Below are 19,283 nucleotides of genomic sequence, written 5' to 3'. Positions count from 1 at the left end.
ATTTGATAAATGTTGTATTACGAAGCGTTATTTAATGTGATGGTTAGTAACTTGTGCATGAAACAATCACCAACCAGACACTTTTGATGACTCTCAAACATCTAATTAGCTCATTTTAAATTGTATTTCACATATTTAATATATGTATAACTTGCTGCAACACAGTGACTCTGATTCTTGGATTGATTTGGAAAAAGGGACAAAAAGCACAAATTGGCTCTAAAAACATGAACAAGTGAAGGAAAGGCTTTGAACTCCAGTCAAGAGTATGAATATGATTTTAACTCTGACACATTAAAAGAGATTTACTAGAGTATTACTGTGTGTTTGGCTGTTTCACATGCAGCCAAATGTCACTTGCGATGAAATCTTTGTTTAAGAAATTAATTTTTTTTTACTTAAGTCTTTTTTGTTGAGAATGAATCTACTGTACCTACACATCTGCTTTTCCTAAATCAGGGTTAAAAAAAAATAATTACTGGATACAGAACATTTTACCAGATCTCACATGACTTGATGATTTGTCTCCCATAGAGAATACGTGTGTTTGTGCATGTGTGTGGCCTCTCAGTATGACATGTCTGTTTAACAGGCATTACTAGGCAGTCTGAGCATTTTCATTAGTTCCTAGAACGCCAAACAAACCACATGGGTATGTGAAGCAGCTGCAGTACTAGAGAGCTACAACAAGCTGGCCGGGCAAGAGAGAGAGAGCGTGCCCAGACTAATCTACAGTGTGAGGGAATATAAGTGGGTCGAAGTGCATGTCTGCACACATCTGCCCACCAGCTTGCTTCTGTGTGTGTGTGTGTGTGTGTGTGTGTGTGTGTGTGTGTGTGTGTGTGTGTGTGTGTGTGTGTGTGTGTGTGTGTGTGTGTGTGTGTGTGTGTGTGTGTGTGTGTGTGTGTGTGTGTGTGTGTGTGTGTGTGTGTGTGTGTGTGTGTGTGTGTGTGTGTTTCATTCCCTGCAGTTGCATCAAAACCTGCTCACTACAGTGTGTGTTTGTGTACACATAAGAGACTCAAAAGCAGAAGATCTCAGTTTGAGTCCCTGTTGACTTTTGTGTGAAGTTGTGTTTATGTCCATGTAGTCCATAAACAAATATGCTGTGTAATGCAAATAAGTGTAATTATAAGCTGTTCCTTATGTAAAGAGTTCCCACAAGTTGTTACAATTCAATGGCACACTTTGTGAAATTATTAAAATATTGTTGATGGGGATACAACAGCTGTATTTCTTGAAAAAAATACAAAACCATTCAGCACACTCATTTTGTCACATTCTTTAAGATCACTTGAGCAAATTAAATGTGCACGGTTGTATCAACTAGAATCTCAAATTTCATAAGTTCCCACAAGTTCATTGACAATTTGGAAATGTTCCAAAACAACTATTAGTCATGGCAAACAACAAGTTCAAATCTCATAACCCTTCAGGAGGAACTCTGTAACCGTGGGAACCCTGCCAGTGTGTTCACATGTTGACATCATGTCTCTGCAGCCAGAGGTTGAGCTAATAGTGAACCACTAATAAAAACAATCACAACCTTTTGTCCTCATTTACTTCATGGTTGTTTGTGTGTCCTACCTGACAACAGGCTCTGGGATGGCCTCCAGGCTGGCAGGGACCTGCACCCCCTTCTCCCACTCCTGTCTCCACGGGTCCGAGAGCACGTAGAAATCACCCGGGCCGAGCTGGGCCGAGTCCGGCACCTTCATGGCCGTGATGAAGTCGGTACGAAATACCTGCATACAGAAAAAAACATGAGAGGAGAGGGGAAGATAGAAAAGTTTGGTTAAATGGTCAAAACGAGTGAAGATGTCCTGTATATAGTAACACGCCTGCTTGGGTTTTCAGAGAATAGCTGCAAAGATTAATTCTTTGAAAATTGTGTTGTCAAATATGTAATTAATCCACAACTATATGAAAATTGATGAATCAGTTTGCCTAATCTTTTAAGAAGTCAACATTTGATCATAATTCCATTGTTGAGGTCTACTATAGATTTACATTGTTCAATGTTCCAAACTCACATTGCTTTCTCACACAGCATCTCTGTATAGCTATGTGTATTCACTTTCTGTCCTAAACGGCTTGTTGGAGCTTGTTGGAGCTCCTGCCCCCCCCCCCCCCTCCCTATGAGCCCACTGTGCTCTGATGTGTGTTTATGTGTTACAATGGCGTTTGTTAGCAACTAGAAAATGACACCAGAAATGACAAACAGATGTGAGTGCTGCGTGGGGTCTGGGTGCCGTGTTAGCGGGACATTGCGGGGCTCACTGCTGCGAGGAGCGGACAGTGTGAGCTGGATTACTGGTGTTGTTTCCTGGCTGCTGCGTGGGGTCTGCGAGACAGCGAGACACAGCGAGACCCAGCCAGAACCCAGCCCGAGCACACACACACACACACACACACACACCCACCCACCCGCAGCCTGGCTGTGAGTCTGTGAGTGTGCACACACACCCGCAGCCCCCCGCGTCAAGCCGTCTGAGAAATCCGCGGAGCGGCAGCTGAGAAAAGATTGAGTGTGTGTGTGTGTGTGTGTGTGTGTGTGTGTGTGTGTGTGTGTGTGTGTGTGTGAGGAAGTCCACGGATTGGTCCAAACGTAACGGCTCCGTGCACGTAACGTAACTATACCCAATACGTCACTTTACCCAGGATGAAAAAGGGAAATCTCCAACGAGGCGTTCTGGGGCAGCATAGACAGGTCTTTTTTGTGTTTACTTTGAGGCTTTGTGACTCTGCAGACCGTTTACATGCAGAAAAGGCTACATAACACACAAGGAGACGGGTAATAACCAGAAAAGCATGACATGGGACCTTTAAAATATTAATATTTTCTGGTTTCTTTAATTCACTTCAACAGTAAACTCAATATATTAGTTGTGGACAAAACAAGATTTTAGACCCCCGATTTGAGACATTTTATAGGCCAAACAAAAACAATTGTTAAACATATTGACCAATCACCACCAGCCACTTTATAAGGGGTTACTGACAAAAATCAAACTTGATCCTGCATTATTCCATAGTTCATGTTAAACATGAATCCACTATAACCTCAGAATGATGCATTTTTGTATTCTGCCTGAATTGCTGCTTGACACTAAGCGTCGGTGAAACATTGGAGGTGACGAATAAATGGAACAGATGTGGAAAAGCTCTGAGTAGCATTCATCTGGAAAAGCCTTAATCCCCTCATTGTGCGGTGTTGACTAGATCCATATCTACGACTTGCTTAGGTAATAATAAGTCATTGCCTCGGTTCGATTGAGTGGTTTTCATCTGCGGTGTTCCTGACCTTTATGCAAATGTATCCGTTTTCTTTTGGGGGATTTGTCTGTCATCGGCTCAAGGCTTTAGATGATGCTGAAGGGTTAGGATTAGGTCTCATTTTATTGCAAAAGTGTAACCTCTATCCTCACATATCTTTCAATATCATCTTTTCTTCACATCTTATATGAAGGGGACTAGGATGTGAGGAAAAGACGCAAGTGAGGAGACTCCAGAGACAAATGAGACCAACAACCTACTGCCAGAGGAAGTGGAGCGATGAAGAGGAAAAGGAAGGAGGAAGTAGCAAGTGGATAAGCTGAAGTGCTGTGGTCACGGGCACCATTAAACAAATTGTTGATGTTAATCTGGAGACCTATACAGGTTCAAATACTGTATACACTGTTTATAATGATAGCAAATTGAGTATGTAGGAGGATTGGATCGAAACAAACAAGATGGGTTTGTGTGTGAGGCAGCGTTTTGATGACCTGAGGGAGTGTGTGTATTCAAGCAGACACAATCATTCTCACACATAATGTGAGCCTACACACTTCTATCACACACACACAGAGAGACATCTAACACACACACACACACACACACACACACACACACACACACACACACACACACACACACACACACACACACACACACACACACACACACACACACACACACACACACACACACACACACACACACACACACACACACACACACACACACACACACACACACACACACACACACACACACACACACACACACACACACACACACACACACACACACACACAGTCTCTGTCTGCTCTAACTGGGACCTAAAGCAATGATATTATCAGTCATATAGTCAAGGACATCTGCCAAGAACACACACAGCACACACACAAATACACACAAAAACTAGCAACACACACAGAGAGGAAAACAAGCAACACACACAATGGTGCCAAATCAACCGTATGACTTCACTTTACATTGTATCATTAAATCTTAAGCCTCCTTATCCCTGCTTTATGCTCTTCTCCGCCATCCGACTCCCTCGCTCCCTCCCTGTCTCTCCATTAACCTCTCCATATTCTCTCCCTCGCTCCCTGACCTAACTTACACAAAGAAGAAAAATAGTCAAAGGGATTTCTAAGAAGAAAAACACGGTAATAAGAGAGAATAGGAAAGAGGGGGCGCGGTGAGGGGGCGGAATTAAAGGAGCCGTTATGAAGAAAAATCCACCAACAAGTAAGCAAGAAGGAAGGTTAATTGAATTTTTCTAAACCTAATGTGAGAAATTCAGCATTGTTCTCTAGAAATGTTTTTTGCTGAATGACACATTTCTCTATGCATTATTAAAGGTTTTAAAGAATATTTGAGTATGTTAGGGTCAAATGTTTGTTGTACAAAACTAAGAAGAACACTAAATGGTAATGGTAATGTCATTCGTTACCATTACAAAATAAGAAAGATTTTACATTTGACTTGATGGTGGCAAGTTATTTATACTGATATAGACCTAAATAAACTGTACCAAATTTCATGTTTATGCATCCAATAGCGGTTGAGACATTTCCCTCAAAACTAGAAAAAGGTCTACCTTGTGTTGGCAACTTGGCACTTGTGAAAAAATTAAAAAGATTACCAAAGTCCAGTGTTTCCCCTATATACAAATAGTGGCGGCGCAGCTGCTAGGGGGCGCCAGCCAGGTGATTGTTTGTTATGTGGATTTGTAGTATTTGTGTTACTGTATGTTCAATAAAGATGTATTTTTTGCTAAATCTTGAGACATTGCCACTGTATGTACTAGGCAGGGCCGATTTTTGGCATAGGCGACTAGGGCGCCAGATCTGGGGGGCGCTGCACTGGTAGCTCTGGGAGGGGAAAAAACTTTTTGGACCGTTGGCGCTCATCCTAATTTTCGGCCTTGATGTAACAACATTCATAATTAAGTAAATGTAACACCCTTTTCACCCCGGTTGCACTTTTCATTTGCCCTACCCATTGGGGTATGTTGGCTTATCAGTCGCCCGCAGCTCACAGCCAAAGTGCGAACGTGGGAGCGAGAGAGCGAACGTGGGAGCGAGAGAGCGAACGTGGGAGCGAGAGAGCGAACGAGGGAGAGAGAAAGAGGGCGCACGGGTACCGGCACCGGTGCTAGCTGCGCTAACGGATATAAGAAGTAGATGTTTCTACAACCAGGATGGAGGAGAGCTCTCCTGTCAGACTGAGAGGCTCAGTGAGGTAAAGGACTCTCTCAGTGTTTAGATTATTAGGTTATTGGTTATGTCCCCTTATTTGATTATTAAAATGTAAACCGATCTTTTTCATATGGGTGTTTTAGGGTTGTATCCCCTAGATCAGGTCTCTAGTAATTGTGTGCTCAAAGTGCACCAGATTGAAGCATTTTACTTTAAAATGTTCAAACCAGGCAAACCTGGCATACCCCCGGACCCCCCTAGAGGATGTGACGTCCACCCAGGGTCGGCTCTAGAACAAATCAAATGGGGGGAAATCATTTACCAAGGGGGGGCACACACTGCCGTCAACAACCAACACACAAACACCAACGCAACTTCAATTTAAAAAAACATGCTGTAAAGTCTCTTGTCTTTCACACACATTGCAGGGGTGTAGTGCTATTTTATAGCGCACCTATGACTTGTGCATACATGCACGGTTGTGGCACGACCACCAAAACAGAAACATATGGATATAGGCCACCATATAAAAAAGTGTGCAAATGTATTTAGTATCCTATCCATGTGAACATGTTTTAGGTGGGGGGGTGGACCTAACCTCCTCTAGGAGGGTCCGGGGGCATGCTCCCCTGGGAAGATTTTTTTTTTAAATATTGAAGTTAAAAGCATCAATCTGATGCACTTTGAGAGCAAAATGAAGAGATCTATGGATACATCTCTCAACATCCATATGAAACAGAACTGTACACAGATTTACTTTTTCTTTATGGATATTTTACAAATCACTCCCCTTTTAAACTGTATTCTTGTGTTACTGTCCTATAGTATTTCATACCCGTTTTTCCTTTATTCTCTTATTTTTTTAATAACTATCATGATCATATAAAGGTATTCCTCGCAAATACTGAGAACCTACACTAAAGTGAACTATCTAAACACTGAGAGAGTCCTTACCTCTGGCTGAGGTAATACGATCCTCTCAGTCTGACAGGAGAGGACTCTCCTCCACCTTGGTGTAGAAACAGCTCTTTATACCGTTAGCATAGCTAGCTAACCAGATGCTAACCACAACATTCCACGTTACCGCTCGCGCACTGACAAAATGCGCTCGTGCCACACACACACACAGAGAGCCGAGCTTGAATGAAACACAGAGACCCATGTACTTATTTTCGATGGCTTTACTGTATAATCAGTATAACAGATGGGCAGATCGCCACTGGGCTTTCATCTAAACACCTATGCTAAACACACAGCCACGTAATGATAACAAAACAAAGGTCGGGGGTCATTGGTCAAGCAACACACCAATCAGAGAGCAGCAGTGAGCACACCTCAGGCTGTGTTTCATATTTGCATTCTTTATTTCTGATGTATTTCACACAAAAAACTTTTAGTGGAAACGTTTTAACTTATATGATTAAAAAAACAAAAAACGGCAAAGTGGCAATAAGGCTTGCCCACCCTGCGTTGGGGGGGCACAGTGACTCATTTGGGGGGGCATGGCCCGCGAATGACCCCCCATGATGCCGACCCTGCGTCCACCCCCCAATTCAAACATGCTCATACAATACTGAATACATTTGAAGCCATTTTTACGTATATTACCTATGTCAATACGTTTCTGTTTTTGTAGTGTATTTGTCTTTTGTAGAGATTGTTCATTTATTCTTTACATATAAAATCTCGCCTAGGGCAGCAAATTGTCTAGAACCGGCCCTGGTACTAGGCCTCAAGAGCCTTTCTTGTGCTGGCAGACACATAGAAACAAATTGGCGGGGCGCACTTCACACATGCACACAATAAAAAAATTCCACGCGCTCCGCGCTCACATTATGCTGGGCCCACGTGCCTTAGCACCGTTGCTACAACTCCATCCTAGGGGAAACACTGAAGTCATAAGGATTATCCTAATCATTAGCTGGGTATGCTAGCTTCGATCGTTTGTTAACGCAAAAAATGAAAAACAATATTTGGCCGGGATGAAATTGATGTGAAACAACAGATGAACTGCAATCAGTAAATGTAATCTTATTAGCAGATTTGCCGATTGCGGATACCAATTACGTTTTGTAACACTTCAAGAGTCTGCATGCTATTTGCTTGAGAGTTTAACAGTAAGGCAGCCATAGATATAACAGAAAGGCATTAAGAGAATGTGTGTCAACAGAGAGGGAGCTGAATTATTTCCTTTACTCTCACTTTCAGACTGGACTGCTGGAAAGAAATGAGAGGAGGAAGAGGAGAATGATGTTCAACCAAGTGAAGAGGGAAGAGGGAGGACAAGATGAGGAGAAAGGAAACAGAGAAGACAAATCACTAAGGATGTGAGGAACGAGAGAAAGGAGTGATATTCATTTGAGAGGAAAGAGAGATGAAAGGACGGACGAGGAGGAAACTGGTGTGTGTGTGTGTGTGTGTGTGTGTGTGTGTGTGTGTGTGTGTGTGTGTGTGTGTGTGTGTGTGTGTGTGTGTGTGTGTGTGTGTGTGTGTGTGTGTGTGTGTGTGTGTGTGTGTGTGTGTGTGTGTGTGTGTGTGTGTGTGTGTGTGTGTGTGTGTGTGTGTGTGTGTGTGTGTGACAGAGCACTATATGAATAGACCATATGTAAAAGCAGCATCATTGCTTCTGCTGTTGGCTCTCTACTGTCTGCAAGTCAGGACAACATAATAATGCAATTTCGAGGAGAAGGGATGAAAGGAGAAAAGTAAGAAAAACGAGAAGGAGATGAAAGGAGAGGAACGAGGAAGAGAGGAGGAAACGTGTTAGAATTAGTTTTGAGAGGCAGAGGGAGAAGAAGAGAGGTGAAGGAAGAGGCTAGAGAAAATTAGGAAAAGGAAGAGAAAAGGGGAGAGAACAGAAAAAAGGATGGATGAAAAGTCGAAGGAAAAGTAAAAGAGATGAAACGGGAGGAGAGGAAAGAATGAGAAAGAGAATAAGATGTGAGAAGCAAAAAAAGAGGAGGGGATCTCAGTAAATCAGTTTTATGGCCGTGTGTCGGTACAGGATTGACTGGAGCTAATTAATGTGTAGGAAACTATTACAAGCTCCTGCAGTTTTATGTCCTTGTTTCTCTTTCTCTGCAGCACATTTCCATCCTGCTCTTCCTCTCATCCAACACCCGCCCTTTTCATCCTCTAACTCTTTTTGTGACCGTTATGCAGTGATGGGTGACAGGCAGACAGATGGAAGAGAAGTGTTATATAAACAGATTAGATAGATCCAGTGCGTTGGTTCTGGTTTCCCCACATCTTCTGAACCACTCCAGGATCCTTAACCTCCTGATCAACATGTAGTAAATGGCAATGAAGTGGCTAATCCTGGGTTTTAAACTTTCTGAAGCCACATGAATTCAGGGGGCGTTGTACGACACACATTTCCAAAACGCGTGCTCAAAAATGCCGTTTAATTCCGCTTAAAATGTATTATTTATTAAGCAATAAATTCTGGTGGACTTTCCAGAAAACAAATAAATCCCAAATCCAAAATCCAAATATCACTATTGTTATCAGGTAATCGTCAAAAATACACCTGCAAAATAATGTGCTAAATTATGTGCCAAAAATATGTAAATCAATGTGCCAGATAATGAAATTTACTATAGAATAAAGCGTCAAATAATATGGTCTGAATACTGTGTAGACCTTCCACCAACCAACAAAAAATCACACAACTTTATCGTCCATTGTTTGTAAAAAATGTAACTGAAACTGAAGGTAGAGGGGCAGATGAACAATCACTGTTCTCAAACTAAAATGTGTATTAAGTAAAAGGTCAAATAGAAATGATGAGCATTTCTCTCGGAGGGAAAACGCATCGAGTCCTTTTAAGAGCGATTAGATTTGAGTAACCTGTTTGTCTTCTATCTACAGAGTCCTTTAATGTCAGTGATATTTCATGCAAGGCAAAAATAAAGAAATGCATTTGGCTTTGTTTCAGCAGGAGACAAATGAAGACTCATGTTCGGGAGTGACAGTTCAAATGTCTTTTCTGGCTGTTTGTGGAGGACAGAGACTGTTGTGTAATGAGTCTGGAACAGCCTTTGAAACTCTGTCCGCAATTACTCAAAAAGTGCATTCCTTTCTCCATTTATCACATGATTTATTTATTTGCCTGAAAGATTTTCCACATCGATCAACTGTAATAACTCTGTTCTGAGGAACATGTAATTTGATTTTGCCATTTCAACTCAGCTTCCCAAATTTGATAAATCATAATTTGCAAATGAAAGTATTGAGTGGATGCTCAACTCCTGCAGCAGGGGGAATAACATTTCCAACAGATAAGAAAGAAAACCCCCTTCAGCGTGGAATAAATTCATATTTCATCCATTGTATTCAGCTGCTTGTGGCCATTTCAGTGCATTGCTCATCTGCTTTGTTTACACGATTTATTTTTGTTCTCTGCAGCAACAAGGTGAAAACACATTATTATCTGCTAGAAAATGCTGCTGTGAGGTCTGCTTAATAACGGTTTCTACAATTATCTAAACAGCAGAGACATCGTCTGCATCTGCCGCACATTTCTGGATCGTTCCGTTTGGGGCATCGTAAATGTGACAGGCTGTCAAACTGAAAACATGGCACTCAATTGCATTTCAATAACACAAGTCTAGATTTTTTTGTCTACGTCATCAGTTTTGTTTTGCATCACAAGTATTCCAATCATGCAGTGCAGAGTGATGTATGAGCCCTCGCAGGAACGGAAAAGATTCAGCTGCTCAGATACTAGAAAGCCTAGTTTAACATTACTGTAAGAGAAGAAAACACACGGAAACTGTTGCATACACGCACCATACAAGCAGAACATGATCAAACAAACACAAGTAGTAGTGAATCACAGAGGCGCACACACACACACACACACACACACACACACACACACACACACACACACACACACACACACACACACACACACACACACACACACACACACACACACACACACACACACACACACACACACACACACACACACACACACACACACACACACACACACACACACACACACACACACACACACACACACACACACACACACACACACACACACACACACACATTCCTCTGGCTAGTCAGTCAGTAGGTCAGTATGCTATGTTGAGTTATGGGCTGTGTGTATGCTGCACTCTCATTAAGTCCAATCTAGATCTGGACTGATGACATGAGACAAAAACCGGCCATTTATAAGAGAGCTAGTGTTTAGGAATTCCTGTCTATAACCTTTACAACTACTATTTGTACTACAACTACTAGGTTAACGAGTATGTATGGCTACAGCTAATATACTGTGACAACGACTACTGATATGTGTACTTAAAGTGCTGCCGTTACGTCCGTCAGTCGCCCCATGTTTTATCTCAATGCGAGGCTATTTGAATCTTGATTCTTCCAGGAACACACGCTCACTTTCTCCTGCAAACTTTAAGCTTCTGCAAGCTCTGAATCAGCCCGTTTGTTTGCTGTATGAGGAAGTATGTTTCTCTGTGTTATACATGGGACTGAGTGTAATCTCTGAGCATCTGCGGACGCTGATAGATTACCACTCGGCTTTAACATGAGCCAAACAGAAACCCTAGAAATGACTGTTGAAACTGTTTGACATTTCAAACTAGGAAACACAGTCTTCTGGGCAGATAGAGGAACACACACAGACACTAATACACATACATACAGTAGTGACGCAACTGAACACACACACAGGGAAATAAACAAACACATAAACAAAGACACACACAGGTAGATTAACTTTAGTGATCCCAAAATGAGATTATAGAAATGGGACGTATAGAAAGTCAACGTTTTACCCCAAAAACACAAACTAATACATTACAGTCAGTGCACACAGTAACACAGGCGCACATCCAGCACAAATAAACTTTGTTTTTAAGTTGATGCTGAGCCAGTTTCCTTGAAGCACAGAGACAAAGAGCTTTTAAAGGCCCAATGATATAACACACTTCTGTTGGGCTCGCTGGTTATCTTGAAAGAGAAACAAGCAGCATTGTTTTTGTGTGACATTGAAAAGGAAGAGAGCACAGATAGAAAGAGAGGGAGAGGTTGCTCTGTCCTTCGCTTTTTATCCTGCTGTTATTATTAGACTGCTAAACTGTAGAAAGGCTTCCTCTGCTGTGATAATGGGTGCAATAGTGGTGCGACAAATATAAGCACCCCATAAGGTGCAAGTCAGCAATAAGGGCAGCATGAGTCCAGCTTAACAAACCGAATGTACTATAAAGAAGTGACTTTTCTCATGTTGCTTACTTAATATTGCTTTATCACTGCATTGGTGCAAGTAATGACAATCAATTAAAATCATGCAACTAGGGCTGCACGATATTGGAAAAAACTGACATTGCGATTTTTTCCCCCCTGCGATATATATTGCGATATGAAAACATACAGGAATTGAAGAAAAGACTGTTTTTTTTCCCCGCAAACCATCCTTTCTTGAACTTTAATGCTATACAATTGGTATTTTTTTAACTATATTTAACCGGATGAAGGATTTATCAGAGCAACAAGCTGAGCTAGCTCGGTTAGCAGCGCCGAACTGCCCTGGAGAAACACATGAAACTACTTTATTCAGTGTTTTTACCTTTAATCACCGGGTCCGTTTGCAGAATCAATGCACAGTTATGGGTTCATGTTTTTAGATTTTAAGAACCTAAACTGTAAGCTAGCTTTTGTACATTGAATACATTCACCTAAATAGAATGATTCATGTCTATTAAAGGTTTCAATAACCACTATAAGAAAGTACATTCATCATAGAGTTGAATTACATATTTTATGCAAACACTACAGAAAGGATTTTGACTTTAAAGGACAAGAGCTTGAAGCAACGACTGAAATGACTGAACTATGAAAGAATACATTCACCTTCTGGCATTGTGACATATACTGGCAAAATAATAGTCACTTTGTGATGTCAAAAGAAATCACAAAAGCAGAACCAGAACCAGCAGCAGTCAGACCTCATACCTTAAATGGGTTAATATTTGACTTAACAGACTGAAGAGGACAATAAAATAGACCTGCTAAAGGCACAAAAGAAGAAGCACAATAAGAAAGAAAGCAGAAAAGACAGAAAAGCAAAGGGAAAAAGAAAGGAAAAGGGGAAGGGAGGAGGTGTAAGGTAAAGAAAGGAATAAGGAGAAGTATTTTTCTTTCTCTGGGCATCATGGCTACCTGGCTCTCCACTGTGCGTCATGGCAGATGTCGACTCACAGAGAGAGGAGGCTAATTTTAGCAGCCACATCACAGCAGAGGGATGGGCTCTAATGATTGGCTGCTTGGAAAGTCCACAGGACTCAAGGAGAACGGGGTGTGTGTGTGTGTGTGTGTGTGTGTGTGTGTGTGTGTGTGTGTGTGTGTGTGTGTGTGTGTGTGTGTGTGTGTGTGTGTGTGTGTGTGTGTGTTTTGAGTGGGTGATTAAGAGTGAGAAAAGGACAGAGAAGGAGGGAAAGGGGTTGATGAGAGAGTGACAGAGAGAACAGAGCAGTGACTCAGTGATTTCAGCAGATTATAAAACACTAACATGCACCAAGACAGGAATCTGGTATCTGCATACAAACACTATGTTATGAATTTAACCAATTATGGCCTTTATTTAAGAATAAAAAGATGCACAACACGTCCAGTGTGATGTGCCTCGCATGCATTGTATTAATGGAGCTGAAGGGAAAATTGAACTCTCTCATGCAAAAGGATGAACAAAATAAAATGATTTCAGAACAGCAACTTAAATTGACACCAAGCTTTTACTTGCACACTTTTCCAAAGCTCTGGCTTTACCCAATCCCAATACATAGATAACAAAACAATATAAATACAAATCCATGTAACTAAGCTGAAATCCATATGTTTAAAAGGTTTCTCCATCCACCAGAGGCTATTTTTGTATTTAAGGATGACATTAATAATATTTCGACAATGATCAACAAACAAATACAAAATATTTGCTGACATTAAAGAGGCTTCTGAATCTCCTCATTACATATGATACTGATACGGTTCCGATACAATACGATAACATCAACAAGGACAAATATTTAAGATAAGATACAAGGAAACAGACATTTAACGGAACATCATGATCATGGAAGAGAAGCATGCTCAAGATGCTCTAAAGAACATTTGACATGTGATTTAAATCCAATTTGAAGATTGACTGGTGCACAAAAGACAAAAAGGACCCTGCATCCTCGATTTGACTGTAACAATTCACGGCTCTCAACCGTCTTCTTAATGTTTCCCAAGTTTGTTCTCTATCACGGGCACATAGACCGCTGAAAAATGGCCACCGATCTCCTATTTATCTCTGCGTTTACCGAGCTGGACAGAGAGGAGAGAAGCAGGATGAGATCCAAGGGGAAATCAGAACACTTGGGGTCAAGGCGAGAGAACAGATGAAGAACAGAGAGTAACGGTACGTCCACACAGCAGCTTCAGAAGCAACTTCCACCGCTTCCAACGCTTCTCTGCCCATTGACTTTGAATGGGGATGATGTCACTTTGCCTCGCTTGTCGCCGAACTGCATTGTGGGGGAGCGAAGCGAAGATTTCCAGGATGTCCAGGATTTCCAGGATTCCAAAGTTGAGCAATGTTCAACTTTTGAAGCTGAGCTGGAAGCGCCAGCCAATCAAACACGTTTATGCAAATCTGACAGTAGAAGCGCTAGCCAATCAAACCGCGTGTAAGCAGGGAGAACCAGACCGCAGTTCATTTCCTCATATTCCAAACGAGAAATTACGGTAGCAAATCACCCGGTTCTTTACGACCAGAACTATTAACGGGATACAAACCGGAGGAACCAGGCATGGAGGGAGGTGGCAGAGACAGTGGGTGAAACTGGTAGGTTTTCGCCTGTTTGGGAAGTTTATATATATATATATATTGCTCGCATAAAATCCCCGGGGTTTTTTGCTTTGTATGTCGGGGGCGGGAGATTCATGTGATTGGTTGTTGGTCGCATTGCTCGCAAAAAATCCCCAAGCTGTCAGACACGCCCAGCTGCAAGATTTTCAAGATTTTTGAAAAGCTGCTGTGTGGACGTAACGTAAGGCGAAAAGAAAGAAAGAAAGATTGTTTTCACTTTAGTGTTTTCCCTCTTTATCAAGTCTGCAAAACTAAGTTAAACAGTGCATGAGGTGGAGGGAGATAAAGTAAAAATATAAAGGTAAATAATAAATATAACATATTTTTACAACATGCTACTCCCCCAATATTGAAATATTGCATTTCCACATTTGCTGTTAAAATATTTACTTTCCAGGAAAAACAACTTGATGAAACCACAATATGTTTTAAATGAAATTGTGAACAATGGTGTTTGAAAAGACAATAAATGTTTCTATTATAAAGCTTGGAACTTGCAATTGCTAAAGAATAATGTCGATAAGAAAGATTATAGATACAGTATATCAGAAATCTGACAATGCAGCACACGCAAAGCAAACCTGTGATTTACACAGCTGAGCCCTGAAGTCAAGTATACAAGTTTTTTGTCTCTCTTTATCACCTTTAATGGAGTCAGACGGTTTTCAGATGGCAGATTTCTCTTTATAAAAGCTGCAGAACAGGCCCCATGCAGAGCAAAGGGCTCAGGTCTGGAGAAAGCTTTCAGTGAACTCTCTACACACCTGCCCCGAGTGAGAAAGAGGCGTAAAAGCAACAGTGAAGTCACAGTTATTATGCAGAAACATTATCTCTCTAAAGTGAATCACTCACGCCAACAGCCTTGACGCTTCTCGCATAACACATAAAGGATTTGATAGCAGTGTGAAAAGGATTTCCTCCTGCTCTTTCTATAGTCCCCTCTCACGTCTTAGATCTGAAATGTCACATCCGTAGCTATTAGCCCAACTTCGTACTGCAGAGCTCTGAAAAGGCACTCTGCCTACAATTTATGCCCCTCATTAGCGTGAGACGAGACAGTGAACAAGTCCTTTTGAGATTTCTCTGAATGCCGGCTCCTCATCACCAGCCCATGGCCTGAATGACGCGTGACGCGTGGAGCGACGCCCCCCCCCCTCCACGCCAAGGGCAGGCTGATTGCCAAGGCTTCACTCAAAGGTCATGCAATTAAGCTTTGTTCCTGCTTCAATAAGGATTTGAATGACTGTGCTCTGCCGTTTGCACAGATGTGATTTTTGGCCTCTATCAAGCTTAAACCCTGCCCTCCGTTCATGTTCACAATCATGAATTCAAAGAAATGAGTCTGAGACAGAGGAATCCTTCACAAAAAAAAAAAGGCAGAAATGATTACCCATGCAGCTTGTCCACACATTTAGATATTCATATTCAACTGCAGTGGCTTAGAGGTAAAGTAAGCTGGATTGTAAGCCAAAGGCGGCTTGGACCGGAGTCTGGTAAGGGGAAAGCTCTTCTTCCTGGATTTGTCCTTGGGCAAGGCATTTAACCTCCAAATTGCTTCACTGGAGCTACTTAATGGCCACATGTCAAAGGCTGTAATTGTACTTCGATGCTTAATTATGAAAAAGCATGAATATTCAGCCAAATATTGCTCATATTAATAAGTTGGTATAAAAGGCTTAACAGGAGAGAAATTCAATATAAAATGTAGGCTTTTTACAAAACAGCTGGCTTGAAAAAGGCCTGTTGCCCTGAAACCTGGAATGGATGGGCTCAGTGGAGGCTGGGCTTGTACTCTGCAGCTCCCAGGTGTGAAAGTGTGTAAAATCATGAATATGAAGCAAGAGGGGAAGAGTGAGAGACAGAAAACAAGCTCAGGAAATCTTACCTAAATAAATAAAGGTTAAAAAAACTGGGTCGCTGACAAAGAGAGAGTGAAGGAGGCTTAAGAGAGGCAGGAGCAAGAAGCCAAGTTCCCCCCCACAAAGTCCGATGCAAATATCAATCTTCGTATGGCGGGCTCAGGCAGACTATCTGGTAAAATGGCATGCATGCTGGGGGGGGGGGGGGGGGCGGGGAGACGTGACCTAGTTTTAAAGATGTGTGGCTCAAAAACAACCAAAACAAGTACATGATTAATGCTGCTTTGCATGTCTGCCTCCACTGCCACTGGAGTCTGTCAGCAAATGTACTAATGGGGAATAAAGAAGTTAGCCAGTAGCTGTTTGCTCTGAAGCTCGGCAGGTGCAGCTTTCACAAACAAACATCAGACCAAACAGACCAGAGAAAGAGGATCCAAAGTCTAAACAAGCTTTACCCTACAGGGCCTACACGGAGTGCCAGGTTTCAGTAAAACTGAATATTATATTTAGTTTTTATATAGTTTTGTGTGCCTTTGCTGAATGGCTCTGATATACTAAGCTCCACCCATCAGGCAAGGCCAAAATAAACCCTATGACATGTGAATTGGAGTCTTATAATAACACAGACCTTCACAGCTGTTCTCATATTAGCGCCCACTCTAAGCCATGAGGTTCAGAGTCATTTTAAGCAACACTTATCAAAAGATCATTTTGTTCCTTCAAGAGAAGGAGAAATCCACGGTCAGATACTATTGCAGTAATATATCTTCAATCTGTGATGTTCAGACTGTTCAGTCGTATTAGTTTCAACGACAGTACACTTTTTGTATACCGATCATTCTCATCTGCTTCTACTGCACTTAGTGATTCAGTCCCCTTACAATAACTACTCTATAAAACCCAGAAAACATGCATGATCATTATGTAGTAAATAAATGAGACAAAACATGAATTTGCTGCTGGACTCATGCTACCATGCCTCTTCTCTTTGATGCTGAGAGATAAACATCAAACCCAGATATTTTGTTACTGATTTTTTGGGATTAAACTGCAACATTACCACAAAACAGCTCGTCCACCTTGAGGGTATAGATATAACAAGGTAAAAAAAGCAATACAATGTCAACAATTTTCTTTGTGTTGTTTTATAATTTCATAAATGCATCAAACTATAGTTATTTTACAGTGGGTGACAAAAAAATTGGAAATGAAAAAGAATAAAAACGAAAAAGAACTAGATGCATACTAGAAATAAGCTTTTGAATAAATTCCAATCCCTCTGTATATATAGTATAACTATAAAACGTTAAACACTGTTATCTTCATTGTAAGGGTAAAATAGGTTTTGCGGCTCCAGATACATTTTATTTCGTGGGCGAGGGGCCAAAATGGCTCTTTTGATAGTAAAGGTTGCTGACCCCTGGTATAGAAGGTAGCATTCAAAGTTGCCTGTTTTTTTACCAGCCAGTTTTAAAGTGAAAAATGTTACCCTCGCCGTGTCAAGCTATCAACAACATGAGTTTGAAAACTGGAGTGTTTATTTTGTCTTCTTGTCAGCTACTGGCGCCTTGCAATCCTCATTGTGGCATAAACATGATTAAAGCAAAAAGTGAGAACCAATGTTTTAATGTGAAACTAATTATATCCACAAAAAAAACATTGTAAACTTTCATCAAAGACTTATTTGTACAAAGTTTCCCTACTTCCTGTTAACCCACTGTCTTTGAAAATGTTGTGATAGTGTGTGCGTGCGTGCGTGCGTGTGTGTGTTTAAGGCAGCAGAAGTAATGCAGATTTAGCTAGGCATCAATTATTAGTGTGGCGCCAAGCACAGGAAAGCGATAATGATGACACAAACAGCTCGGGTACCAAGCCTGCACAGGTACAACTTCAGAACAACCACTTTGAAGTGCACTTCATTCAAAAAATAGATATTTTAAAAAAACTGTATAACAGTTGTTTTTGTACAAGTCATTTATCAGTTTGAGGGTTTTGCAGCATCTTTATCTGCTGGTCACACTTCATCCTTACTGATGCACTCCTTTTTTATGCTGAATTATTTTACTTTGACCTTTATCTTTGTCAAACTTGCTTTTTACCTCATCCATTACACTGTTTACATCTTCATTTATTTTCTAAAGCCTTGCTGGTCATCTTCATTTATCATTCTTTAGATTTAAATAGCAGAGCGGGTGTTACAATATGCAGTCCTCTGATGTGCTTTTCCCGCATCCTTCCAAATCTTTACATCCATTATTGCAACTATTTCCATCACACACTGTCAAGCTGAGCATCTTTCAAAGGCCTTACTTCTTAAACAACATGATTTGGTTGTTGTTTTTGATTTTATTTCAGCACCTGCTAGGTGGGCAACAGGAGCAATACTGACAGCTTAATAGAACGGCTGCAGGCTACAGTATGTTGGCCGTGTGTGTGTGTGTGTGTGTGTGTGTGTGTGTGTGTGTGTGTGTGTGTGTGTGTGTGTGTGTGTGTGTGTGTGTGTGTGTGTGTGTGTGTGTGTGTGTGTGTGTGTGTGTGTGTGTGTGTGTGTGTGTGTGTGTGTGTGTGTGTGTGTGTGTGTGTGCATCTGCTGCCTGGTGTGCGTGTCGGCATGCAAACCTCTCCACCTTCATCCACTCACTGAGCCTGGCACAGGGGTGAGAGAGTAACTGAAACACCAACTCTGTGCATTACTGTGGCTGTTTGCATCTGGTTGCCATGGAGTTTCACAGCTGTTTCTACCAGACCCTAATGAGCTACAGCAGCTGCTAGCCTGTTTGGTAACACCAATACACACACACACACACACACGCTTTTCTTTACACATGATTACTTATCCATTAATAGACGTGAAAGTCCAACAGTACTCCAGTGGATTAGTACACATTAGGTATTTAAGGCTAAGGCACATTACACTATTAAGTCTAGCACTTTTTAAGTCATTTACCTCTAACATCTGCACATCTGGATGAGTATACAGCTGTTTGAGAACAATGTGTTTAACTTGCAATGTGTTTAAAAAAGATCTGAGAATGGTTGACAGAGTTTGTCAATACCCAGAGGACATTT

At 41.4% G+C, this 19,283-nt stretch overlaps 1 protein-coding gene across 1 annotated transcript in view; it reads right to left on the bottom strand.

Moving 5' to 3' along the window:
• The window catches only part of jade2 (jade family PHD finger 2), a 201,167-nt gene that overhangs the window by 140,435 nt on the left and 41,449 nt on the right, over window positions 1-19,283 (bottom strand). The window contains 1 exon segment of the mRNA XM_034099362.1: window positions 1,588-1,745. Within this exon segment, the coding sequence (XP_033955253.1) occupies window positions 1,588-1,745 (158 nt within the window).

This window comes from Pseudochaenichthys georgianus, chromosome 14 (genome assembly GCF_902827115.2).
Source record: "Pseudochaenichthys georgianus chromosome 14, fPseGeo1.2, whole genome shotgun sequence".
NCBI classification, from domain to species: domain Eukaryota; kingdom Metazoa; phylum Chordata; class Actinopteri; order Perciformes; family Channichthyidae; genus Pseudochaenichthys; species Pseudochaenichthys georgianus.
The sequence above is the reverse complement of the archived record's forward strand: the minus strand, read 5'-3'. Positions and strand labels throughout refer to the sequence as shown.